Source organism: Bos javanicus, chromosome 19 (genome assembly GCF_032452875.1).
Source record: "Bos javanicus breed banteng chromosome 19, ARS-OSU_banteng_1.0, whole genome shotgun sequence".
Taxonomy (NCBI): Eukaryota; Metazoa; Chordata; class Mammalia; order Artiodactyla; family Bovidae; genus Bos; species Bos javanicus.
Window position 1 is genome coordinate 60,039,565 of NC_083886.1, and position 27,416 is coordinate 60,066,980.

The window sequence follows — 27,416 nt, forward strand, 5'->3', positions numbered from 1 at the left end:
CCAGAAGAGCCCCGAGGGCCCCCACCTGGCAGCTGGCAATCACAGAACTGGGCTGGGGGAGGCACAGAGTTAATTTCCTCCTCTGTTAACCTCCCAGTAAGAAAACAAGGACCACCCCCCACCGCCCTCATGAGCCACATGCATTGTACTAGATACCATCTGCCTTCAGTGCCGCAAAGCATGACAGTGATCTGAGGCATCAAAGTCTTTTCTTTGTCTGGTTTTTGGAAATGCTTTGGTGAGAGTCAAGTATGGGGAGGGATAAACGGGGTTATTCATCATCCTAAAAGAACTGCCAAAGTCTAATTTCATGCAGAAGTCCTTCAAGGGGCTTTAAAAAAATGTCTCCTCCCAACTTCTTAGAGGAATCATAAAACCATGACTGTGTGCCCCCCGTACCTCCAAAGGTGCCCCCACAAGGAGTTAGTTGTACCTTGACTCTGCTTGCGGGGCAGAGTGTGGCCAGGCGCGCCCACAGCGATGAAGGTGTGCCTCCCAGGCAGCTGGCCCCAGGGTGCCCTTCCCCGCAGCAAGGCCGTTCGAAAGCCACTGGTGCTTTGGTACTCAGCCCTCTTTATGGTCCAACTCTCACATCCGTACACGACTACTGGAAAAACCATAGCTTTGACTCTACGGACCTATATTGGCAAAGCAATGTCTCTGCTTTTTAATATGCTGTCTAGGGTTGTCATAGCTTTTATTCCAAGGAACAAGTATCTTTTAATTTCATGGCCGCAGTCACTGTCCACAGTGATTTTGGAGCCCAAGAAAATAAAATACAGTCTTTGTGTAACCAAATCACTTTGTCGTACAAGAGGAATTAACAACGTTGCAAATCAACTATATTTCAATGAAAATAAGTAAGAAAATAATAAGAGAGAAAGAACTGGAGTTAAATCCACCTCTTCTGGAACACCTCTATTTTTCATCTTTCCCAACACTTAACTTCATCCCATATGAACAGCAGGGTTCACAAACCACAGTAGAAAAGTGTGTCGAACTACTTTTTCTAAAAAAAAGGTAACAGTTTAAGTTGATAACTTCCATCCTTTATTAGACCTTTTCAAGACCCCATAGGAATTCCATGGCAATTGAATCCTGTGGCAATACCTGGCTGGACAGACCAATATTTTCTTTAATAAATGTATGATATTTCAGAGTTCCCATCTTCCTGGATTTCCTTCCCACAGGCCAGGAAGGGGAATTCACATACTGGGGGCCAGTATCCCCCAAAGCCGCCTCCAAGCTGTGGGATCAGCTTGGGCACGAAGGCAGCTGGACCGCCCTGTGGTGTGTGAGTCCTTGATGGCCGAGAGGGGACACCTACTGCCCTGTGGTGAGCACTGCCCCCTCACCTGGCCTGATGTCCATCTCCCAGCTTAGCGACAATGACCAGGTGGGCAGAGGAGGGATCTAAGCTGAGCTTGCCCGGCCCGCTTGGCGGCTCCTGAGGCCACCCCCGGGGCCCGGTGGTCCCATCCAGCAGCTGATGCTCCAGGATGGTTATGTGTCTGTTTTTCAGTGAGTGACCTGGGCATGAATTACGTTCAGACTTGCTCCTAAAGCATAAGTAGTGGTAAAGCATCATCTGGCTAGAAGGCCCATTATCGGACCACCCGCTCCTCTCTGCTCAGCCCCTCCGTCTCTGCCTGTCACAGTCCCTGACTGGGGAGTAGCCGCATGGCATGGCTGAAATACAGAAAGGGTGGAGAAATGATCTGAGATAGGGGGGCTTACTGGTTCCCACCTCCGGAACAAGAGAAAACTGACTCACACTGCAGGCAGAGGGGCACAGCCCAGGGGAAGGCCCGGGATTAGCTTGCTGAAGGGAGGTTGGGATGCTCTCTCCCTGGGTGGAGAGCTGGTCTCTGAAGGTGGAGGCTGCTCCCCGGTCAAGGAGGAACAGAAGGCCCGTGCCCCCTCCCCGTGGAGGGTGGGGAGAGATGGAGATTCAGGAGGGGTGGGAGATGGTGAGACACAGACCCCCACCCGCAGAAGAGCAGAATGGGCAGAGCAGGTTTGGGGCTTGTTCTCAAGTTTGCCCTGGGGACCCTGGCTCCCTGCGTCCCGGGGGCCTATAACCCCAGGTTTGGAAGTTGGTCTTCCTTCTCTCTGCACTCGGCTTAATGGCAGCAGCTGTGAAAAGAGGCCTGGCTTACTAATAATATTCCAGCCACTTTGGATTCTTGTCTTAATTATCTCCCTGATTTGCAATTTTGGTGGAAGCCCTGGGGTGTGAACACCAGTCTCATTTTTTCCTCTTCCCTGTTTCACCCAGCGGGTTCTTTCTACCACCAGCTGGTCTCCAGTATCTGCCTTCATTCCCGTATTTGTTGTCTTGCCGGGTGGGTCATTCGTCTTGGTTTCTCATTAGTTTAGCTATCAGGCACTCCTCCACCTTCAGACAACTGCAGTCATATTCCCTTCTTCCGTTACCTCTTCTTCCTCTCCTTTATTCCAAATCGGAAACTTGATTGGCCGACAGCCAAGATGTGCATGCGCGTGTGCTCAGTCGTGTCCGACTCTTTGTGACCCTTTTGACTGTAGCCCTCCAGGCTCCTCTTTCCATGGGAATTCTTCAGGCAAGAACTGGAGTGGGTTGCCATTTTCTCCTCCAGAGGAATCTTCCCAACCCAGGGATCAAACCCGCATGTCCTGTGCCTCCTGCGTTGCAGAGTGACTCTACCTGCTGAGCCACCTGGGGGGCCACCGCGTGTGCATTTGGCGGCAGAGGCTGTGGTACCCGCTGTGGGCGTGGCCAAGCTACGGGGCGGGGCAGAGGCTGTGGTACCCGCTGTGGGCGTGGCCAAGCTACGGGGCGGGGCAGAGGCTGTGGTACCCGCTGTGGGCGTGGCCAAGCTTCAGGGCGGGGCAGAGGCAGGATGCGTTCCCTTTGCTCAGAACCTCCTTGGGATGCAGATACTCGGATGCCAGCCTGTGCTGCCCACACCTGGGAGAATAGCTGCAGCCCATCTCAGCCAACTGGGATGGTGAAGGGATTGGGGGACTGAGGGTCAAGCCTGGCCCTGCCCCTTGACACCCTGTCAGTGTGGAGGAGCCCTTTCTCTCCTACGTTAGTTGGATAGCCTCCCCGCACGGCTCCCCGCCCCCCCCCCCCCCCACCACCACCACCTCCAGAGCTGTTGGGAGCATTAGTAAGTCAAGTGCTAAATAACTAGAAAGGGTTAGTTGGCTAATTAATGTAAGTCCTATTGTCAGGGCTGCACTACCATTTACATTAAATGACTCATTCGAGCAGAATCTTTAACAAAAGAGCCACCAGCTGCTGTTTATGGTTTAGAAAAGCAAGTTTTCTCAAAGGGAGGGATTGGCCCCCCTGGTGTCAAGGAACCCAGGCCAGTCTCTGCTTAGCTTTTGACACCTGGTGAAGAACGTTGCCCCAGAGGAGACCACAACTTGCTGATGGGAGTGGGTTGTGGTCTGGGCTGTGTTGGTACAAAAAAAGATTGAGAACAGCAGACTTGTGAACACTGGGCTCCCCGAAGGTGGGAGACAGGCCAGATGGAGGCAGCTCAGATGTCCTCTAACTTTATCTTCTCGGGACCATGGACAGCTCCCGAGATTCCAGGGCTGTGTAAGAGGCTGCCTCCCCGTGGATCTCAGGGATGCCTGAAACCCTTAGACATATCCACCCTAGCCAGGCCTGAAATTCAGCCCCCAGTGGTATGTGGAACCTCGCCAAGGACATTCATTCTTTTTGAAGCTTGTGAGATGCATCAGGCAGTCCTGAAAGTTTTGAACTTTTATTATCCAAATTCCTCCCTGGAGTGACAGCTTCTGCAGTGCCCACCCTTGGAGGAAATCTCTGAAAGACAAAGAAAAGGACAAGAAACTATCAAGGCTGAGGAGCCTGGACCTCTGAATCAAAGCTCCCCCTTTTTTTGCAAGCATTTTGCAAGCAAAAAGGATTAAAACAGTCAAATTCAAATGAACTCCAGGACTCAAAAACTTCAGTTTCTCAACATCAACGCGTAATAGAAAAATCCACTGACCTTTACAAATGTAAGATTCATTCTTTACGTCGAGTTCCTTTATCTGCAAACAGAGCGGCACACCTGTTTCAGAAATGAGCCTTTGCAGGATCTGCTTTTAACCTGTGTTGTGTCATGCTGAAATCCTGTTATTCTGATTTCTTACGAAGAAGTGAAGAAACGGCCTGTTCTGAACAGCTGAATGAGTGTAAGCGTGTTGAGTGACTATAAAGTATGCAAAAAGGACCATAGGTTTGCCAGTGTGATGGAGTATGTAACTGTTTCCATGGTACCCCAGGGGTACCCCCACCAAGCGGGTCCGACCATGCATCTCCCTGCCCTGGTGGACGACAGCCCTAACCCAGCCCACAGCGGTCTGCTGGTTTTGGCTTTGTGCAAGTATTGTTGCTGTGTAGTTGCTCAGTTGTGTCTGACGATTTGTGACCCTGTGGACCGTAGCCTACCAGGCTCCTCTGCCCATGGGATTCTCCAGGCAAGAACACTGGAGTGGGTTGCCATTTCCTCCTCCAGGGGATCTTCCCTACCCAAGGATCAAACCCACAAGCCCTGAATTGGCAGGCGGGTTCTTACCACGGGGCCACCTGGGAAGCCATATGCAGGTGTAATAGTATAGAAGAATGATTCCTGATGCCTCGTGCGTCTTTATGTCTCTTTCAGAGGGTCTTGCGGTTGGAGTTGGATTTGGGGCCGTGGGAAAGACGGCGTCGGCCACCTTCGAGAGTGCCAGGTAAGCAACACCTTATGCCTTGGTGGCACCGCGCCAGCTGGTGCCTCGGGTGAGCCGTCTGCACTGAGCTGTGCAGCACCCCAGCCCCCCAGCTCTGACTGGTGGAGGCGAGGAGGAGGGCAGGGGCGCTCACACCTGAGAGAGATGCTCCATCAAAGAAACAGGCTTATGCCAAGTTCTTCCAGCAAGCTGGCTTAGGGGTAGCTGTTTTGGAAACCAACCGTGGATGTAACTGCATGCTGTTTTCCAAACGCTGTAAATGGATAAATCAGGATAAGACAGTGTTCTGGGGGGTTGATTCCAGGACCCGCCGGCAGATGCTCGAATCCGCCAGGGCTCGAGTACCGTGATCGCCCTTGGTATTCGCCGGTCCCATATCCGAGAATTCAGCCCCAGGCGGATGGAAAGGCCAGAGAGCCACAAAGGCCACGGCTGGCCATCTAGACCCTCCCTCTCTTCCGAGCCCTCGCGTTCCTCTCCCTGGCTGCCTCCGCTCCCGATTTCCTCTCTCTCACGTCTGCTTCTTCCCCGGCTCTCCTGCCGGCTTTGTGTCCGCCGGCCCCTCCTGAAATGCTCATGTTCGCCGGCGCTCCATCTCCAGGGCCCCCCTTCTTCTCGGCGCTCTCTCCCTGGCCGTTCTCCCGCAGCCCCAGGGCTTGATTCTCCGTTGGTCTCCCGTCACCACCAGGTACCTGGCTGAGCAAGCCAAGCTCACTGTCATCCTTGGGCCCCTGTTCCCCCTGTCTTCCCGAGACAGTCACCAGGCCTTGTGGGTTCTTCTCCCCTCCACCTCTCTCGGATCATCCAGAGCCGGGATAAGGCCACAGCCTCGGGACCATAAGGGGGCTTCGTGCAGATGAGCTGCCTGGTCCACTCGTGCCCACAGAACCAGGAGTACCCCAGCCTCCAGGCTGAAGGAGGGCGCGGTGCCATCCATCCAAGGGCAGAAGACTCAGATGCCCGCAGGGGACGAAGGATAGCACAAACGGGTGCAGGCGATCAGGTAGGGACAGGCAGGCGGGGCCGCTCGGGGGCGGATAGTTGGGAGTGGTGGGGTCCGCGGCGACTTTGGAACAGCTAGCACAAGCGCACTCTCAAGGTGCTCAGAACTTTTAAGTTAATTAATCTGTGGCTGCGCTGGGCCTGTGTCGCTTTGTGGGACTGCTCTCGATTGCCTCGTGCGGGCTTTTCGCTGTTTCTCTTGTTGTAGAGCAGGGGCTCAGCGGTTGTGGCGCGTGGGCTCGGCTGCCCTGCGGCATGTGGAACCTTCCCAGACCAGGGATCGAACCCGTGTTCCTTGCACTGGCGGGCAGATCCTTTACTATCGGACCGCCAGGGAAGTCCCTGGAAATCACGATATTTTGAAAACATAATTCGGCTCAAAGTGGTGGTCCGGTGGCCACTGGCTTCTGTGCTGAGTTCATTCGACTGCCCTCTGACCGGTACAATCTCAAAATCGACTTTTTTCCCCTGAAGGCAATGTTGCCGCTTCCTTCAATGGTCTGCCCTGGGTCTGTGGACTGTGGTTGCTAGGAACTACTTCCTCACAGAATCCCACCCTCCCTGCTCAGTCCCCACCTTTCCTGGGGTCTCTTTACTCCCCGTCGCATCCTTTCCTCGAGACCCTCAGCTGCCCTAGGGCCTCCGTGTGTCTGTGTAGTCACTGGGATCGCTGGGCTCTGATGCTACATGTGAAGGGGCCCGTTTGCTCCACGAAGCCCCGGACGCGGACATGGGCTGCCACGTCGTGGGTCGAGGTTTTTTCCTTTTTCTCGATTCTCATTCCTGCCTGTCAGACTCGCAAGTCGCTCCCTCGCCCCGACTCCAGGGTCAGCATTAAACAAGACACCTATGACGATGATCCCAGGAGATGGTAGATGGGTGAAGCCCTCAGACTGTGAGGACCATCACCCAGACCTGGGGCTTGATTGGCCTCATCAAGCCTGCGGGCTGCTCTTCCTGCCCCAGGAGTGGTGGGGCGGGGAGGGCTTCATGCCCTGGCACAGCCATCTGATCTCCACTTGCCTTGGACCACGCAGACCATCAGGGCGGGCAGTGTTGGGCGCTGAGGGGCCCTCCCGAGTCCCGGGAGTCGCGCACGCTCCAGAGACGTCCGTGCCAGCCAGTGACAGCCTGCCCCAGGCACCGTGCTCACGGCCCGGCTTCCCGTCTGGTGGCACCTCATCTCCCTCGACATCAAGATGTCAACTCCAATGTTCTGTCACCGGCTCTTTCTGCTAAGCTTCGTGTCTCTGAAGAAAGTAGAAGAAAAGTCTTTTCAACCCAGCTCCCTGTTTCCTGAGACCAGACAGATCCTCTGAGTTATGTAAACCCTCCTCGGGGCTCTCCATTTGCGATCGAGCTGGGGAGGTGGGGCTGTTTTCAGCCTCATGAAACCCTCTGATAAACCAGCCTCCTTGGGGGGATTTTATGCCCCTCTGACTCTGCCCTCATTGCCCCTGTGTCCAGGGTATGGAGTGTGGGGAATGGTGGGGAGAGTGGGTCCATACAATGTCGGCCACAGAGACAGAAGAAGGGTGGCCTCACGCAGACCCTGTCCTTCAGTCTGTCTGCCCCACTTACAGATCCATACACAGTTTGTGGTTTGGGTTCTTCCTTTCAAATTCCTCTGATCTTACTTCAGAACAGCCCCTGCCGCCAGTCAAGGCATGTAAGCCTTCTCTGCCCTTAGCTCATGCTGCAGACCACGCAGGGTTTCGTGGGAGGCAGAGAGGAAGATAAAAAAGAGAACGACAGACTAATGCTAGGGGGAGGGGGGGTGTAAAAACAGTCATCAGACGATTAAATGCATCTTTTGAAAGAGAGGTTTTGCTTTTTAAAATTCCAATTCTGCGTAATTAACAAGTGACGTGCCTAAAACGTTGACATGCAGAGGTGGAAGATAAAGGCATGACAAAAGACACGAGGTGAATGCTGGTCAAGAGAAAGCGGGCATTAGCAGTTTCAGTCTCAGACCAGGCAGGCTCAAAGGCGGAAAGCCGCTGCGAGAATAAAGGTCAGTACTTAATGACAAGAGAGACAAGGTACCCGGCTGACATAATGATCCCGCGTGTGTACGCTTCCAGCAACATCAGCCTCACAAGGCTCAGGAAAAATGGTCAGAACTGCAAGGAGCAACAGTCAGAAGCCCAGTCATGGTGGGGAGAACGGCTCCCCTCTCTGACACTGATAAATGGGTAATGTGCTAACAAAATGTGCGTAATGGACATATGTGGACCCCAACCCAGCAGTTAGGAAAACGTCAACCTTCTTCCCAAGCACACGGTGTGGGTGTTTCCCAGAAATGGTGACAGCACCGTGCCACAGAGAAGGTGAGAACACACCCAGGTCAATACCGTTCAGACCAGACTTTCTGACCTCAGCGCCACGTAATCGAAAAATAGCACAACCTTGGTGGGTTCTGATGACAAAGTCCAAGGGGCAATTTGAACCTTGACGCCACTCAAGGGAAGAATTCTGGTGTGGGGGAGGTAGACGGATCCCTGTGAAGAGTCCAGCGACTGGACAGATGCTGTTGACACTGCTGTTACCTGTTATTTTAAGAGCGACAGAGAAGTTAGAGGATGGCTCGATGATGGTGGGAATGGAGAGGCTGATGGGAAGGAGGGGGTTTAGACTCAGAACCGATAGGCAGCATTTGTCACCTGATTCTTTCATCGAGTGGGAGGGAGAGTTCGAGTTCAGGAGACGTAGGTAATCACATAGGTAAATGAGAAGGGCTGAGGGAGAATGAGGGACAGGTCTGCATGGATTTGGGAGGGGAAAAGAGTTACCTGGCATATGCCTGTGATGTGTGGACCGAGCTAGCTGGGCCAGGCAGAGCTCTCCGTTTAGTGCAGGGGTTGGCAAGTGGGCCAAATCGGGCCCAACATTTGACTTCTATAAGTAAAATTTTATTGGAGCACAGCCATGGCCAAGTTCACTGTCCAAGTTGTGACACCAGCTACCAGAAAAGACTACATGTGTTTTTGTTAATTCAGTAAGTGGTGTCTGACACTTTGTGACCCCCATGGACTGCAGCACACCAGGCTTCCCTGTCCTTCACCATCTCCTAAAGTTTGCTCAAATTCATGTCCACTGAGTCAGTGATACCATCCAACCATCTCATCTTATGCTGCCCCCTTCTCCTCCTGTCCTCAATCTTTCCCAGGATCAGGGTCTTTTGCAAGGAGTCGGCTCTTCACATCAGGTAATCAGAGTATTGGAGCTTCAGCTTCAGCACCAGTCCTTCCAATGAATATTCAGGGTTGACTTCCTTTAGGATTGACTGGCTTGATCTCCTTGCAGTCCAAGGGACTCTCAAGAGTCTTCTCCAGCATCTCAGTTTGAAAGCATCAGTTCTTTGGTGCTCAGCCTTCTTTATGGTTCAACTCTCACATCCATACATGACTCCTGGAAAAACCATAGCTTTGAGTGGAGGAGGAAATGGCAAACCACTGCAATATTCTTGCCTCGAGAATCCCACAAACAGTATGAAAAGGCAAAAAGACTACAGGTATGTGTGTTCATGTCACTCAGTCATGTCTGACTCTTTGCAACCCCATGGAACCCTGCCAGGTTCCTCTGCCCCTGGAATTCTCCAGGGACAAGAATACTGGATTGGGTAGCCATCCCCTCCTCCAGGGGATCTTCCCAACCCAGAGATCACACCTGGGTCTCCCGCAATGCAGGCAGATTCTTTACCATCTGAGCCACCAGGGAAGCCCTGCCATCCTTTGACTGAAGGAAGGAATGGCAAATCACTCCAGTATTCTTGCCACGAGAATCCCATGAACAGTAGGAAAAGGCAGCAAGTCCACCTGTGGGGCCCCAGTGAGTAATCTGTATATGGCTGCTGCCATCTAGTGTTCAGATGCTGTAGCTGCGTCGCCGCTCTGGCGCCCTCCCCATCACCAGCCTTCCACCTGGTCCGCCTTCCTCCCCCAGGTGGTGGCCTACATCTTCAGGGGACCTGTTCCAAACCGAACATCTCCTGGAGGAAGACGAGCCTCCGCCAGCAGTTCAAGGGAATCACGACTTTCTTCCTTCCGATCAGGTCCCGCAGCAGTTTCTCTTTGGTTTCACCACAAAGCCCTTCTCCATCCTGCCATTCCTTGGGGAGTTGGCCGCTTAAGTGGTTTTCCCTCCTGAAGTGTCATTACCTCCAGAGGATGTGTGCTCCAGAGAGGAAATGTGCCCTCAGCTCTTAACTCAGCGGCAGGCATAATTCAAACCAGCAGGGAGAGCGAGGCTATTTATGCTTCGGATTTGGCCTCACATATTGCATGCATCCTACTTAAGCACGAGTAGAGAGGTGTCTGTAATCTGAGAACACACCCTGACCGGCTGGCATGGCAAACATCCCGCAGCTGGCTACGTGCAGCAGAGGAGGCTGGCCGCTGACCTGACGGTACACCCCACAGAATCCACAAAGCAACACCGAGGTATTCCTGGACATTTTTTTTTTCTTGCTGAGTGCCCCGGCCAGCCATGGCTACCCAACACCCAGACACTTGGTCAAGGATGCCTGCAGTCTTAGCCGGCATCTGGACCTGACGTGGCTCATTGAGTTACACATTAAGGCATCAGAACAAACTCTGAAGTCTGTGTTTGCCGCTCAGATCAAAGAGCAAAGCGAAAGTCAGGTGTATCCTTCTGCCTGGCTTAAAAGCCGATATGCATGTTGAAATATTAGCATTCATTTAAGACAGCAGCCATTAATCAGCTAAGCAGCCATTTGTTTAGAGACAAAGACGGCAGTAGACACATCTTCCTGCTCGTTAGTCAACATTAATAAGTTGACAGGTGCGTAGACCTGTACGTGCCCATCCATCTGTTCCAGTTGTCCACCTACTTCTCTTCAAGTTTAATCAGGAAAACACGTTTGCAAGATAAATGCAGTGTTGAAGAGGAGACTTCGTTGACATGGTGAGAGGAGACGTTTGGTCACTCAGCAGACGTTTGGTCTGACTCTTTAACGGCCCCATGGGCTGTAGCCCGCCAGGCTCCTCAGCCCATAGGGTTTTCCAGGCAAGTATACTAGAGTGGGTTGCCATTTCCTTCTCCAGGGACTCCTCCCAACCCAGGGATTGAACCCGCATCTCTTGAGTCTCCTGAATTAGCAGATGGGTTCTTTCTGAACCACCAGGGCAGCCAGGAGCACTTTTTTTTGGCTGCACCACGTGCCTTGCGGTATCTTAGTTTCCCGCCAGGGACTGAACCCATGTCTTCTGGCTTGGCAGGTCGATCTTTTATCACTGAGCTACAAGGGAAGCCCTGGAGGGCAGTTGGGGAAATAAAACATAAATTCTTTCATTGGTGTTCACTCAGTATCTTTTGGAGAAGGCAGTGGCACCCCACTCCAGTACTCTTGCCTGGAAAATCTCATGGACGGAGGAGCCTGGTGGGCTGCAGCCCATGGGGTCGCTAAGAGTCAGACATGACTGAGCGACTTCATTTTCACTTTTCACTTTCATGCACTGAAGAAGGAAATGGCAACCCACTCCAGTGTTCTTGCCTGGAGACTCCCAGGGACGGGGGAGCCTGGTGGGCTGCTGTCTATGGGGTCTCACAGAGTCAGACACGACTGAAGCAACTTAGCAGCAGCAGCAGCATCTTTTAAGGAGCAGGCTGCCAGGGCCATCTCCACATCGCAGGCTGCTCTGCTAACGCCCCAGACCTCCCTGTGGCGGGACCAAGTTCCCAGACGTCTGGGGAGTCCTGACGAGACTGTCTCTTCCTCAAGGAGGAAGTCTTGACCTTCTGAATTGGATCTCAGCTTTCCTGGCTTGGGGAAGCTGCAGCCGAGCCTCAGCTCGCTGCAGAGCGGTCTCTAGCCTGAGACTGGAGCACCAGTGCGAGGACACACCCTGGCCAGCCACACACACAGGCCCCTCCCCACCGCTACCCTTTCCATCATGTCAGCAAAACTGGAAGTAAAATCTTGTGCTGCTTTTTATTTGCAATAGCAGATGGCACTTTCCATCCTATTTGAGGCAGACAAGCTCTTCTCTTGAACCCATTAAACTACCTTGCCACGAATTCTTCGGTTCCATTGCTCAGTCTCGTCTGACTCTTTGCGACCCCCTGGCCTGCAGCAGGCCAGGCTTCCCTGTCCTTCACCAACTCCCAGAGTTTACTCAAACTCATGTCCATTGAGTCGGTGATGCCATCCAACCATCTCATCCTCTGTCGTCCCCTTCTCCTCCTGCCTTCAGTCTTTCCCAGCATCAGGGTCTTTTCCAAGGAGTCAGTTCTTTGCCTCAGGTGGCCAAAGTATTGGAGCTTCAGCTTTAGCAACAGTCCTTCCAATGAATATTTAGGACTGATTTCCTTTACCATTGACTGGTTTGATCTCCTTGCAGTCCAAGGGACTCTGAAGAGTCTTCCATCCTGGAATTCTAGAGTCAGTCTATTGACAGCTCCTCCCCATAATACATTGTTCTTTCCCGTCCCCCGACACAGCTGCCTAGCCTTACCTTGAATTATCAGGAGCCGGTGGAACTGGCAGCTGGTTGGCAGACAGCGCCACCGTGCGGCAGTGGGGCGTCAGGGCGAGACTCTGGGTTCCCCGCACCTGGCCTCCCGCCTGTGCCCTGGGCTCTTACTACCTACATTTCCAGCTGTGTCACGTTAGAAAGCAGGGTGGCAGCTGTGGTTCTAGGACTCCTAGTGATTGTGGGACAGTACGTGTCTCCCAGGCATGTGAAGCCCGATGTACAAATGCTACCTCTTCTAGTCTGCAAAGTAAAGGCATTGAAACAAAGCTGCTCTCACAGCCAGTCACTCTCTCTTACAATCTGTATTTATCACCAAAAATTAGTTCATAAACTCAGGATAAAACCAAGTCCTTTCTGCGTCTCCCTGCCCCGGACAGGGACTTAATTCTCTCTCTATTCAAATGCACAAAAGCCCTTTTCAATAACAATATGCAATTGTGTTCTTGGGCTTCCTAGGCAGCTCAGTGGTAAAGGATCCACCTGCTGATGCAGGAGACAAGGGTTCTGTGGGTTCCAGGCCAGAGGCCCGTGTCCAGGAGCGTGGGAGCTCTGACCTCCTGTGACTCGCCTGCAGCCGCCGTGCCTTCACAGCCTTCCTCCCCGCCCCGGCCCTCCCAGGCTGGCTTTGCCGTCTTGCCTGAGTGCTGAGCTGGCGTGGGGGTGGCTCTCACTCTGATACTGTGTGCTTCGATTTCCCCATCTTGCACCCTCGCCGGGGGCCTCTTCTGTTCTCTGCGTGGGGCCTGGGACCAGGCTGGGCACGGTCTGCTCTGCACCTGGCCTTGATGGCCCGCCTGAATTCTATGCGTGATTTCAAGTGTGCAGTCCCCTCTGTACAGCACGAGCTGCTTCTCTATTGCACGCACCGCCCCCCCGCCCCCGCCCAGTTCCCTGGACTCTGCAGTCTCCGCAGTGTCACCGCATGAGTTCGGGCCCAGAACAAGGAGGCGGCTCCATGCTGCCCTGCCCTGTCTGCCCGGTGGCCGCTTCTCACATCAGCAGCACAAGGAGCCCATTTGTGCGGGGCCGCCTCCTCTGCCTCCTCCTCCGCGGCCCCCGGCCACCCCCACCCGAGTGCCTGGCGACAGGGCTGACCATCTTGGCACCAGGGACCGATCTCAGCACAACGTGTGCTCTGTCTAGCCCAGGGCGGGCTTGGGGGGAGGCGTGGACCCCACGAGGCTCGAAGAGCAGCCTCGTCGTTTGTTTGTGGCTTTCCCAGGCACTGGGAATGACACAGACTTCTCCCTCTTGCGTTCCCACTGCTGCTCTGACCGTGCTCTAGGACCGCGTGTCACATGCAGCAAGAGGCAGAAAGCAACTGCGCTTTCCAGAGTCACCAGGGGCTCGGATGGGTGCTGGTGTTGAATCCACTGCCGTTTGCTGGACCAGCTAGGACAGCAGCCTGGGCACATTAGCGGGTTTGCGGCATGGCACTGGTGGCTGCCTTGAAGGGCTGTTCACATGCGCTGCTCAGTCCTTACTGCCCTCTCAGGAACCAGGTGAAAATCCGGAGCCCAGGGACTTGCCCTGAGGTCAAGCTCACGGCAGGTGGCAGGTGTGCGGAAGCCCAGGATTAACACCCCTGCCCCCGCTCTCTGCCTCCCAGCCCTGCCTCTGGCAGTCGTGAAACATTTAGCCAGCGCTTTCCACGTGCAGGATTAAATTCCCAGGAGGCGCAATGGTAAAGGATCCATCTGCCGATGCAGGAGACAAAAGAGACACAGGTTCAGTCCCTGGGTCGGGAAGATCCCCTGGAGGAGGAAATAGCAGCCCACTCCAGTATTCTTGCCTGGGAAATCCCACGGACAGAGGAACTGCAGTCCATGGGGTCGCAGAAGAGTCAGATCCGACTGAGCAACTGAGCACGCATGTGCACACGCAAATCCATTATGACCAGTGTCTTTATAAGGCAAGGAAAAGAGACACAGGTATACACACGGGAGGAGGCTGGGTGACGACACAGACACCCCGAGGGAACCAGAGATCAGAGTGACTCAGCCAGAAGCCAAGAAGTGTCCAGGAGTGCCCGCTGCCGCCGGAAGCTGGACAAGCCGAGGGAGGACCTTCCCTAGAGATCTCTGAGAGAGGGTGGTCCTGCTGACACCTTGCTTTTGAGCATCTAGCCTCCAGACCACGAGAATGCGTCTCTGTTGTCTTCAGCCACCTGGATGGCGGCCCTTGGTTACGGCGGCCATAGGGAATCGATACACACGACCCGCTCCACACCCCCCGGCCCGCCGCGTCTCCATCCGCATCTCCCCGCCCCCACAAAGATTCCTCCCCTCCGCCCTCAGCAGACAGTGAGCTCTGAGCATCCCTCTTGGATCCAGTCTCTCCTCTCTCCTGACACATTTTGTCTTCCCCACCCCAAGCCTTCACTTCCTGTTTCGAAAGGAGTTTCCCATTTGGTTTGGTTTTTTGTTGTTGTTTCCTTAAGCCTCTCTCAGTTCAGTTCGGACCCAACTGGACGAAAGCGAGGCTCTCTCCTTTCCGAGAGGCCGCCTCCAGAGGCCGCCCCGCGGGAGTCGGGGCTGTCCCCCACATCGGAGCTATTAAACTGTCGTAAGAAAGAGGCCTTTGTCACAGGCACCGCGGCCGTCGGCTCCGAAACAGAGGCAGATTGTGCCAGAAAACAAACAACAGGAAAAAAAAAGGTCCAACCACAAAATTCTTTGGGCCTTCAGTCATCAGCCTCTCGCTTGTTCTTAAGAGACAAGTTTCCTTTCTTCGGTGTGATTCCATCAGATGGGGCGTCGGGGTTTTCATTCTGTCCAGAAGCGCGGGCTGGGGGCCGCCCCGCCCAGCTCCCTCCTGCCTGATGTCCCGACCGCCTGCAGGTGGGGAGCGGAGGCGCCCCAGGCCTGCTCAGGGGGGCTTCGCCGGAGACTGAGGGGCCTGAGATGGGTAGTTTTCAGTGCAGGCGAGGGAGAAGGGATGGAAAAAGTCACGGAGGCCAAGACACCATCGTCATGTTACAAACGAGCAATGCCCTTCTGACTTGACCTTGGCTCTGGGAGAGACCTCAGGAAGCCTCATTTCACACTGGAGAGAGTCAGAAGGCAAGTGACTGGCCCAAAGCCACACCATTTCCCAAGCTCAGAGCAGTACTGCTGGCCCAGGACCCCTGGCCAAACACCCCGCGGCCCAGCCTGGCACGGGGACTGCCGTGGCCCTGAGCCTTCCGTCTGGCGCCTTGACCTCAGCCCCCCTCCAGCCAGCTTTCGCCCTTGACCATCTCCAGATGGGAGGTCAGGGGCCAAATGAGCATCGTCAAGGCTCCCCTGTGCCAGGAAGCACCCCACTGCGTGAGAGCCAAGGTTCTAGAAGGAAAGTGGAGAAGAGGGGCTTAGGAGACCTCCCACCCCGTTTCCACTGTCCATTCCGAAGGGGGTTACGCTTCCCAAGGTCACAGCTTTCCCAAGTCAGGGGAGAGAGGGACCACTTCAGAGGACAGGGCCTCTTAAGGCCAGCGTTTCACTGCAAGTGAGTGAATGACACCCAGAGAAACGCCAGCTTTTTCTTATGGGAGGACAGATGATCACATAATGGGCAGGACCTCACGCAAAATGAAAAGGCAATGTCTTTTGTTCAAAAAGCAGGAAAGAAGCTTTTTCCTTTCTTCCGTGATGTCTCTTCTCTTTCAGTGTGTCGTGGTGTTTTGTTTGGTCTTATTTTTAAAAATTTAATTGTGATACAGTATACGTGTGTAAAGGGGCTCCCCCGGTGGCTCAAAAGCAAAGAATCTGCCTGCAATGCAGGAGCCGCAGGAGACATGGGTTCGATCCCTGGGTCGGGAAGATCCCCTGGAGAAGGGCGTGGCAACCCACTCCAGTGTTCCTGCCTGGAGATCCCATGGAGAAGGGAGCCTGGCGGGCTACAGTCCATGGGGTTGCAAAGAGTTGTACACGACTGAAGCAACCTAGCACGCAGGCTTACATACATAAAATTAACCATTTTAAGTGTGTGATTGTGTCAGTAAGTACATCACGTGCTGTGTAGCCGTCTTCTTCATCTCCAGAACCCTTTTCATCTTAAAAAAAAACCCCACGAAAACCTCGTCCCCAGTAAACAATAACCCCTCCCCTCACCCCCACCCCCGCCCAGCCCCAGGCAACCGCTACTCTACTTTCGGGCTCTGTGACTTTGACTACTCACTCCAGAAACCTCATATAAAGGGGATCATTTTGTATTTGCCTTTTTATTTTATTATTATTTTTAAAACGTTATTCTCTGTTCTGTAACTTTAAAAAAATGTATTTATTTACTATATTTTTGTCTGCACCCCGTCTTCATCGCTGTTCAGGCTTTTCTCTCGTTGCAGCGCGCAGGGGCTCCTCTCGCTGCGGAGCGCCGGCTTCTCACTGCAGCGTCTTCTCTCGCTGCGGAGCGCGGGCTCTGGGGCACTCAGGCTTCAGTGGTTGTGGTGCAGGGGCTTAATCACCCCAAGGGATGTAGGATCTTCCCAGACCAGGGATCAAACCTGCATCCTCTGAATTGCAGGGTGGATTCTTACTTAACCACTGGGCCACCGGGGAAACCCCTTTTATTTGTCTTTTTATGACAGATTTATTGATGTCCTTAAGGTTCATCCATGTTGTGGCATGTGTTGAATTTCCTTCCAATTTAAGGCTGACTGATGTTCCACTGGGGGGCTTCCCAGTTGGTGCGAAGCCTGCCTATGCAGAGAACATAAGAGACGAATGCACCAGTATCTCTTTGAGATCCAACTTTCAATTCTTCTGTGTATATACCCGAAGGTGGGACTGCTGTATCACGTGATAATTTGCTTTTTTAGTTTCTTGGAGCACTTTGTCACGGTGCACTTTGCTGTTTGGTGGAAGAGTGCAGACCCCCACTGCCCCCAGGGCCCTCCCTGACCATGACCGGGGTGTGCAGGGAGTGTGCATCCGACCTTGACCTTCCTGGTGCTCAGGCCCCCAGTCATGGGGTCAGAGCTCCTAGAGCCCAAACACTCCCAGTGTTCAGGATGGGGAATGAGACGTTTTACAACGTTTCCGACCTCATTTCACTCCTTTGGGGTCATTTTCAAGCCTTTGTGATGTTTTGTTAGTGTGTAGTGGATTGGGGAGTTATATTTATCTTCTATCCTGACGCTTTACTGAACTCATTTATAGCTCTAATGATTATTTTGTGGGTTGCTTTGCATTTTCTGTATAGAAGTTAATGTTATTTTCATATAGGGAGAGTTTTACTTTTTCCTTTCCAATACAGAAGCCTCAATGATTTTTTGAAAAATCGAATTTCTGGCTAGAACCTCCAGTATAGTGTTGAATAGAAACAGTAAGTGCGAGCATCCTTGTCTTATTCATGTTCTTAGGAAGAAAGCTTTCAGTCTTTCCCCAGTAAGTACGGGGTATGCTGTTAGCTGTGGGTTTTTCATAGATGCTGTATGTCAGGTCAAGAAAGGTCCCTTCTGTTCCTTGTTTGCTGATGGTTTTGTTTTTGTTTTTATCATGAAACAGTGTAGGATTCCATCAAATGCTTTTTCTGTATCTATTGAGATAATTATTTGTTTTTCATTGTTTTATCCTGTCAGTATGGAATATTGCATTGGTTTTCAGATGTTAAACCAACCTTGCCTTCCAGGGATAAATCTCTCTTGGCTATGACATACGGCCTCTTTTTATATGTTGCAGAATTTGGTTTAGTTGAGGAATTTTGCATCTGTATTTGTAGGAGGTATTGGTCTTTAGTTTTATTTTCTCGTGATGTCCTTGTCTGGTTTTGGCATCAGGCTAATGCTTGGAGTCCAATTAGGCGTGAGAAATGAGACCAGCCAGAAAACCTCCTGGTCTTTTGGATTTGCACAGCTTGATGTTAAGGCCTCTCACAGAGACCGAGGTTCCAAGGGAGGAGACGAGAATGCTGAGCTCGACCAGTGAGTCAAGAACAGACTATGGGAACCCTTTGGGTCTTACTCTGTTGACCCAGCAGTTGCTGATCAGTACTAGAGTAATGTGGTTCACGACCCATGCCTTCTTTGGGATAATCGGCCGGCCTGTCACTTACCCTGGAAACTCTCCCATCTATGAGTAACATAGGAGTGGTTCTTGCTATATTCGATGATGGACAGAGTTGAAGTGAGAGTTGTTGTCAGACCCCTCCCCCATTCTGGGCGTCCCCCTTGACCCCCAGTTTCTGACCTGGGTTTTAAGTCTCTGACTATGAATTCTTTCAGCCTGGGTTCTGACCCCATTGCGTACCTGGTCTGTGGGTAGAGGAGTCCTCATCCTTCCGGCTCTCCCTGGACGCTGAGCTCCAGGCTCCGATGGTGCCTTCTGCGTGCTTGAACCTGCTTCTTCTCTACCTTTCCCTTTATGTGGACTCTTCAAACTGTCTCATCTGCTTGAATGTCGAGCAGCTCCCCTGTCCTTCCTTGTCGGTCCTGCCTTTCCCCATTGCCCCTTATCTGCAGGATCTTGGTTTTTGTTTCCCTGCCCGTGCTCCCCTCTTCTCACATGTTGTCCTAACACCCACTGACCTCAGCTCTCCCCGCTACTCTTACAATGTCTGGTCTGTCCATATTTTTGATCCTGACTTTCCCTGGCCTGTCCCATCCTGCTGTTGATCATATCTCAACTGTGACCCATGGTATTGACTTTCAAGGTAAAAGTTCAGTTCGTCTCCCTCTGTGGTTTAGCTAAATACGTGAAAGCATATGCTTTGACCAAGGGTCTTTGTCAAGGGAGTAACAAGGAAGTGTGCAGCTTTCCAGGGGAGGATTACCTTTAAGCTCTCTGGAAGGTTCCTCGTATCTCCCAGCAAAGCACTGGAAACCTTTCAAAGCAGACTGAAAACTCAAGCCTCAAAAATCACAAACACTGTTTTCTGGTACAGCCATATCCAAGATTTTTAGCTGGTCCTAATCTATCAAATGGAGAAGGAAATGGCAACCCACTCCAGTGTTCTTGCCTGGAGAATCCCAGGGACGGGGGAGCCTGATGGGCTGCCGTCTATGGGGTTGCACAGAGTCGGACACGACTGAAGTGACTTAGCAGCAGCAGCAGCAATCTATCAAAAGTTCTTTCCATATTACCTTTTACATGACTTTTGATTTAAAAAATGAGATGGGGAAAAGAATAACACTTTGAGGATATTTTTTGGCCATGCTTAAGAAGATTGGATAAAAAGAGATTTCCAGCCTGAACTTTGACTTTTTCTTGGAAACTCTAGTCCAACATCACAGACTTTTCCTTCCTCTTGTGTTCTTTTTGGTGGACAGAAAATGAACCAAGACTTCATAAGGATGTATCACAACAAGCTTGCTTGCTAGTACGGGTGTAGGTGGGGGAAGGCTTCCTGGTGACTCAGATGGTGAAGAATCTGCCAGCAATACAGGAGACCCGGGTTCCATCCCAGAGTTGGGAAGATCCCCTGGAGAAGGAAATGGCAACCCACTCCAGTATTCTTGCCTGGAGAATTCCATGGACAGAGGGGCCTGGCAGGCTACAGTTCAAAGGGCCACAAAGAGTTGGACGTGACTGAGCAACTAACACTTTCATACTGGTGTGAATGTGCTAAGGGGCCTCACTGGGGATTTGTGCGTCTTATAAATGGAGACAGTGATGTCTTGAGAATTGTTTGAAGACGTGAGTATCTCTTCTTTCTCTTCCTTGGAGGATTCCTTACAGATTTCTGGTCTACCCCACAGCATCACCCACATCACTCAGGACACACCCCCGTTGTTTTACATGTAATCAACATAACAAAAGTATTAATGATGTAGTTTGTGTTCTCTTTTTTTGTGCTGACTTGTGGAAATCTGGTGAAGACTTTCCATTTACAGCCCATTTCAATTTGGATGTACCATGTCTCCAGCGCTCAGCAGGCATGCATGGCTCAGGCTGTGACATTATGTAGTGTAGCTCTCAAGCCGTGGTTCTAAACCTTGGCTGCACGATGGAATCACACTGGTTTCCAAGTTCTCCTCTGTAGTAATTCTGATTTAATTGGACTTGGCTTCTCCGACTGAGGATCTTTTTGAGTTAAGAACCTCTGGTCTACAGGGCACACTCTCCTGGGAAAATCTGACCAGACCTCTCCTTCCCTCCATCACCAGGAGCCTCACATTGTAAACAGAAATTAAGCAAGCTGTAACTTGGGTCATGGGTAGAAGGAAAACAGAAACAGGATGGTATTAAATTCTGCCTGACAGGCAAGAGTGAACAAGCTGGATTCAGTTGTCTTCTCTGGGTCTGTTTACCAACAGACTCAGTAATTATTTGTTCTGCCCCTGCCCTCGAAGCTTGCAATGTGTTTCTTGTTCCCTGAGAGCTGAGAATTATTTAGAAACTTTGCAGATTTGGCAAGATTTCCCCGTCTCCGTTTCATCAGGAGCTTCCAATGGGAACGAGAGCGTTCCAGGAGGAATCCTGGCTCCTGGGGAGAACAGCAGGAGCTCACGAGACAGGAAGCCACAGATGCCATGACTTCTGCAGACCCCATCTTTCTCCGCCCTAGACAAGCGAACTCTCCTCCACAAATAAAAACCAGTCCAGACAAACCGCAGAGACTCAGGTTTCGAAAGGCATCCAAAAAAGATTGTTTCAGGGAAGTGGACAAATGAGGCATGAGTAATTCAATCAGCAGGAAAACAAACACCAGGAGGCCCCTCGTCTGAAACCCAGGGTGTCAGCAGGCAGCTGTTTGCCATGGACAGCACAGAGCTGGGGGCCGTGCTTCTCGGGGACAGATCGCTGAGGGTTTTCTGTTGTTACCGTTCGTGAACTAAACCCCATGAACTAAAGCACGCCTGGTTTCCCTGTCCTTTACTGTCTCCCAGAGTTTGCTCAAACTCATGTCCATTGAGTCGATGAGGCCATCCAACTGTCTCATCCTCTGCTGTCCCCTTCTTCTCCTGCCCTCAATCTTTCCCAGCATCAGGGTCTTTTCCAGTGAGTCGGCTCTTCGCATCAGGTGGCCAAAGTTTCAGCATCAGTCCTTCTGATGAATATTCTGGGTTGATTTCCTTTGAGATTGACTGGTTTGATCTCCTTGCTGTGCAAGGGTTTCCTGGGGGCCGTGAAACTAGAGAAAAATATACAGAGAATAGGATCATTGGGAGGAAGTGACATTTGCTTGATTTCTGCTCTGTTTGGGTGTCCTCAATCCAGAATTCATAAAGAAGCAGCTGCTCCAAGCAGAAGCTTTTTGCTGTAGTGAAATGTGCCTGGGAAGATGCTTTTAGTCTAGCCTTTGTCACTGAGCTGGGTAGCCCTCCATCTGCTCGGATGCTAAACACTTTGTGTTGACCTTATGTAGAGGAGATGGGCCAACCCATGCCCCCTTATCCATCCCACCTGTCACCCAGAGTCAGTGATTACAAGTGGCAGCTGGTGTCAGTTGCTCAGTCATGTCCAACCCCTGGAGCTGGTGTCACAGGTACCATGTGGCTATGGATGGGAGAGTTGATGAGTAACTCACACAGGAGCAAATTCTGTGAATTAACTGATAACATTCACAGGTAATCTACTGCTCCTTTCAAAATGGCTCCGGTAAAGTCAACCTCATTTCTTCCCCATAATGCTACAGTGTATGGCTGTGCAGTGCTCAGTCACTGAGTTGTGTCTGACTCTTTGCGACTCCCTGGAATGTAGCCCTCAAGCTCTTCTGTCTCAGGGATCTCCCAAGCAAGAATACTGGGGTGGATTTCCATTTCCTCCTCCAAGGGATCTTCCCAACCCAGGGGTCAAACCCGTGTCTCCTGCGTCTCCTGCATTGTGGGTGGGTTTTTTACCACTGAGCTACCAGGGAAGCCCCCCTTACAGTTTACATTCTCCTTTTAGGTAAAGCTGTGGGGAGAGGGAGCAGCGTCTCAATGAGCAGGCTTTTCCTCACCCTGTTCCCAACCAGAGTAGTGTCCTTTTGAAACTGTTTCAATAAGATAGGTTTAGTTTTCACTTATATCATTTGTAGGGAACAGAAGCAAAATTCATATCATCTTAAGCTGAAAAGAGAATTTACTGATTTCACAGAACTGAAGACTCCGGGAACGAGACTTCAGGACCAGTTTGATCCAGGGCTGCAAATTGTAACATCAGGCCTCTGCTCGTTTTTTCTCTCCCTCTCGCTCTGTCTTCTTCAGTGCTGGCTTGATTCTCTGGGCCTACCTGGTGGCAAGACGGCGTCCTGCTGACGGCTCCAGTCCTGTGTCCTCCCAGGTCCGTCTCTTCTCAGTAGCTCCCTTGGGGTCTGGCTAGACCAACTGATATCACATACTCCCTACTTGAACCAATTCTTGGGGCCAGAAGGATGGAATTACTCACACTGTCCAGAGTAGGGTCTCATTCTGCTTTCTGGAGGTTGTGGAGCCTCTGCTGAACCCCGTGGACTGAGAGTGAGGGAAGGGGGCTCTGCAGAGAATTTCCTGATTGAGGTGTGTGAGGGGACCTTCATGGGTGATTCCATTGGTCCTTCTTGGATGGAGCGCAAACACACACACACACACACACACACACACACACACACAGGGTGCTTTGGGTCTTTTGGTGACAGCATCATTGGGTTCCTAGAGACAGCCATCAAATTCAGAGCCTTGCAGGACCCATCAGAGATCATGTTGAGGAAAAGCACTTGGTAAACTGCCCAGCACTTTGCAAACTCATAGTTCCTTAGGACCTGTGGTTTTAGTTGCTCCCTTTACTTCTTTAGTCTGAATGCTGAAGAACTGGGGAGTTACTCCCCAGAGAGGTAGCTCAGCACACTGTTGTAAACATGAGCTCCGAAACCAGCCTTTGGAGCCCAAGTCTGGGCTCTGCCACTGAAGAGCTGGGTGGCCTTGAATAAGCTACCTGACATCTCTGTGCCTTGGTTTCATCGTCTGTAAACTGAGGATGATAAGATGGTCTTGCTTATGGTAAGGTTAACATGTGTCAGTTGCTGAGAACAGTGTCATGCATGGGGCAGGTACTTCACGGTAAAAATAATAGCTTTGGGATCATCCAATAGAAAAAACTTCTGAGTCTCTCCCAGAGAGATGCTGAGGTGGAAGGTAGCTAAACTTCTCCTACATTCGTTCAAGGTCATGGTCTCTAAAAACCTTCAGTCCAGGGATTTCCCTGGTGGTCCAGTGGTTAAGAATCCACCTGCCACTGCAGGGGACATGGGTTGGATCCCTGGTCCGGGAGGATCCCACATGCTGAGGGGCAGCTAAGCCAGTGCTCCCCAACTACCGTAGCCCACACATCTGTAGCCCGTGCTCCTCGACAAGAGAAATCCCCGCAATGAGAAGCCCACGTACCACAGCAAAGACCCCCCACTCGCTGGAGAAGGCTCCCGCGCAGCACCGAAGCCCCAGCACAGCCAAAAAGAAATTTAAAAGAACATCAGAAACAACCATGAGTCCACCTTGGTTCACAAAGGAAGGTTACCACATTCTGCTGCTGCAGCTGCTTAGTCACTCAGTCATGTCCAAATCTCTGCAACCCCCTGGACTGTGTCCCACCAGACTCCTCCATCCGTGGAATTTTCCAGGCAAGAATATTGGAGTGGGTTGCCATTCCCTTCTCCAGGGGAGCTGCCCCACCCAGGGATCCAACCTGGGTCTCCCTCTTGGCAGGCAGACTCTTCATCACTGAGCCTCCTGGAAAGCCCTACAGGTTTCTGAGAAGGATTTGAAGACTGGATCTGCCCACTTCTCAGTTTGGCCTCAGAAAAACTACTTCAGTGCATGAGAACAGTGGTTCAGAACCAGAAAATCTTACTGTGTGTGCTTCATGGGTCTGCTGTCAAGACGAAGGATGTGGGTGACATGATTGGAGCGCTGTGCGGGCAGAGATGGCCGGAGGGTCTCAGCCTTAGGTATGGCCCCTGCCGTGTTACCTCCACCCTGGAAAGAAAATGCCCCTTCAAAGGTGCTCCTTTGCCTTTTTTGTATTCTTCCTATACAAGTTCCCCTATCTCTTGCCCCCAGAGAACGGCTGTCATTAAAAGGCCATCGGCTCTGCACCTCATGACGTGGCTGTAAAGCGTCTGCAGGTTGGAACTTGAATCTGGAGAGATGTGACTTCGATACACAGCGTTCCTGCTGTGGTTTCTGTCTGTCCTGAAGCATAGACGCAGCAGGAACGCTGGTCCCACGGGCGGGACTTTTTACTGCCTTCTGGTTTGGAAAGGATCCACTCCTCATGGAAACCCCCTCACAGTGCAGGAAGAGCCTCCGAAATCAACCCACGTGGGAGGAAGGGGCAGAAGGACGAGACGGGGAGGAGCTGCAGCTCCGGCGCCTGGTGCCGGGCGGTGACGGAGCTCTGGAGGTCAAGCGGCCCATTTAGGGCGTCTTTGTTCGCCCCAGCCTCCCAGACCTACAAGCACAGCTGGAATCCATTCTTAAAATCCCTCAGAAAGGAGAATCCGCATCCTCTTCCAGCCATCCTTCCTGCTTTTGTGCTAAAGCGATTGCCAAAACTCTGCACTCTGAGCTCTGGGCCTGATCGTCCCTGTCATGGGGGAGGGGGCTCCCCCGTCCATCAGCCTCTACCCTGAGCGTGCTGGTGGGAACCCCCCCCACAGTTGTGACGACTCAACATGTCTCCAGACATCGCTCAGTGTCTCCTGGGACAGGGACAGGTCACCCCGATTGAGAACCTCTGTCCTAGGTGGCTTGAAGTCCTACTATGCGCCTATTATGGGGCTTCCCTGACAGCTCAGCTGGTAAAGAATCTGCCTGCAATGCGGGAGACCTGGCTTCCATCCCTGGGTTGGGAACATCCCCTGGAGAAGGGAATGGCAACACACTCCAATATTCTCACCTGGAGAATCCCAGGGACAGAGGAGCCTGGCGGGCTACAGTCCAGGGGGTCGCAAAGAGCTGGACAGGACGGAGCGACTGACGCACACTATGTGTCTGTGATGGTTAAAGAAAAAGCAGTAGGCCCCTCACCTCAGACTCAGGAGAACAGAGTTGGAAATCACTTGCAGGATCGTGGAGTGGTGCATCCGGGGAAAGTCAGTGATCCATCCCCTGACGAGTGTCTGTGTTCCGTCAGTTGCATCGCCCTGCGTCTGCCAGCAGGGCGCTCGCTCCCTGGCCCTGAGGCCTGCCCGCTTCGCTGCCCCTGAAAACCACCCTGCGCACCCTCCTCGGTGGGAAAGAGAGCATCTCCGACCTGCCCTGGAGCCACCGTCAGAGGCTCTGCCAGCTTCCCCTGCGCCTCCCTCCCTCCAGGCGAAATTCCAGGCCTCTGCCCTCCTGGGAGGCGTTGTGGGTCAGGCTGAAATCATGCCCAGCATCTGGATGCCAACTGTAGGATAGGGCCAATGCTGCCCAAGCCTCCAAACCCGCCCCTCCCCGACCTCGAAGGAGCGTTCAAGGGGCCCTCCGCTGTGTCAGAACAGCTGTGCTTCATGTGGGTCTTTGGGTTGCAAGTTCTGCTGTGCGTTGGGGGTCGGGGGGCTCCTTCTCTCCCTCTCTTGCCCCCTTATCAGCTCACTTTGGACCATTTTCTGTGTCTCTTCTGCCAGGATCTGAGAACCTGAGGGCAGGGGCTGTGCCATCCTGACCCCTCCCTCCCTCCCTGGCAACCCCTGACCCCCACTTCGGTGGTATCAGAAACTAGTAAATATCAGGTTGGCCAAAAGGTTCATTTAGTGTTTCCATAAGACTGTGCAGAAAACCCCAACAAACTTTTCGGCCACCCCAGCGCACCCCGGTGTCTGATGCTGCGTCTGTTGTTTAGTATCTCAGTCATGTCTGACTTCTGTGACCCCATGGGCTGTAGCCCTCCAGGCTCCTCTGTCTGTGAGATTTCTCAGGCAAGAATACTGGAGTGGGTAGCCATTCTGATGAAAAGAGTTGAGAAATGGATATATGTGACAGGCATTGATTCATACAGAACGGGCAATACGTTTGGGAAATAGGAGAACAGTGTGTCTGAGGCAGAGCAGGTGCTGGGAGGTTTTCAGGTAAAGAGTCAGGATCATAAGTGCAGAAGGTTAGGTAAGATGCTGTTAGGATAAAAAACATCTTCACTGTCCAAAGTGGAACCCTCTAGAGAGTGAAGGCAAGCGTAAATACACAGGCGCAAGTTGGTGAAAAATCAGGCCGCCTGGGAAACGTGTCCGCTGAAAGGACCTGGGATTTGATTTTCACTGTGATGGGAAATCATGGCCGGGTGTTCTGCTGGTTTCAACGATTATGCTGCATATGCGGGCGTGCTCAGTCGTGTCTGACTCATTGCAACCCTGTGGACTGTAGCCCACCAGGCTCCTCTGTCCGCGGGATTTCCCAGGCAAGAATACTGGAGTGGGTTGCCATTTCCTCCTCCAGGGAATCTTCCTGACCCAGGGATCGAACCTGCGTCCCCTGCCTTGGCAGGTGGATTCTCTACCACCAAGCCACCAGGTCTCACCTAGCATCTTGGATCCCCTTCAAACTATACTGTTCCCAAGCAACTGTACTCACGCCCTGAAGGTTCGATGGAAATGCCTTTGTGATTCTGAGGCTTAAAATCACCTCTCCACCTGAGGAGAAACTATCCAGAAAATCCGAATCAGTTTCCTTGTTTCAACCAAGCTCGCCAGAGCAAGCACAAGGTGCCAAACAGGAACTCTCCATTAAAAAGGGGAGCGGACCCCAACCTCACCCATCTCCCGGCAAAGGACTCAGCTCTGTGGTGGCAGCTCGCTCCTGGAAGGGGCACAGGGACATGCTGACCTCAAACACAGGTGTTCACGTTCTTGACCTCCCTCCCCCAAGAGCTCCCATCCTCCCAGAAACCCCGTAGCTCCTTTTCTGTCTGGCTGAGGCTGAGCCGTCAGACTCCCCCGGGGGTTGTCCCTTGGACCGATTTTTAGGCATGGGACTCCATCAAAACCCAGATTCTGAAAACACCCTCCTGAAGGATGTACGTACACGGCAAGCCCAAAAGCTGGTGATTCCAAGATTTCAGCCGCCTGTGCCAGTTCAGAGGCGTCACACTGGAGCCGCACAGAAGGCTTTTGTCCCCTGCTCCCCAGCTGACACGTTCACAGCGCCGGCAGCCCCTGCCAGCCGCTGTCTCCTCATCCCCAGAGACCTTTCAAAACAGGACAGACAGCTGTTTGTCTGGAGGGGTCACAGCAGGGCCCCAAGGCCACCAATGGGTTGGACCCTCTCTGGAAATACGTCCCAGGGACAAGGGGCGGCTGTTATTAAAGAGTCGTGTGTAACTCTTT

The 27,416-nt window shown here is 52.3% G+C and overlaps 1 protein-coding gene across 7 annotated transcripts in view; it reads left to right on the plus strand.

Moving 5' to 3' along the window:
- SLC39A11 (solute carrier family 39 member 11) overlaps positions 1–27,416 on the plus strand; it is a 372,698-nt gene that overhangs the window by 321,684 nt on the left and 23,598 nt on the right. For all 7 annotated transcript variants that reach the window (XM_061392963.1, XM_061392958.1, XM_061392959.1 and 4 more), the window contains one exon: positions 4,671–4,740. In XM_061392963.1, the coding sequence (XP_061248947.1) occupies positions 4,671–4,740 (70 nt within the window). The remainder of the gene's footprint in view (positions 1–4,670; positions 4,741–27,416) is intronic.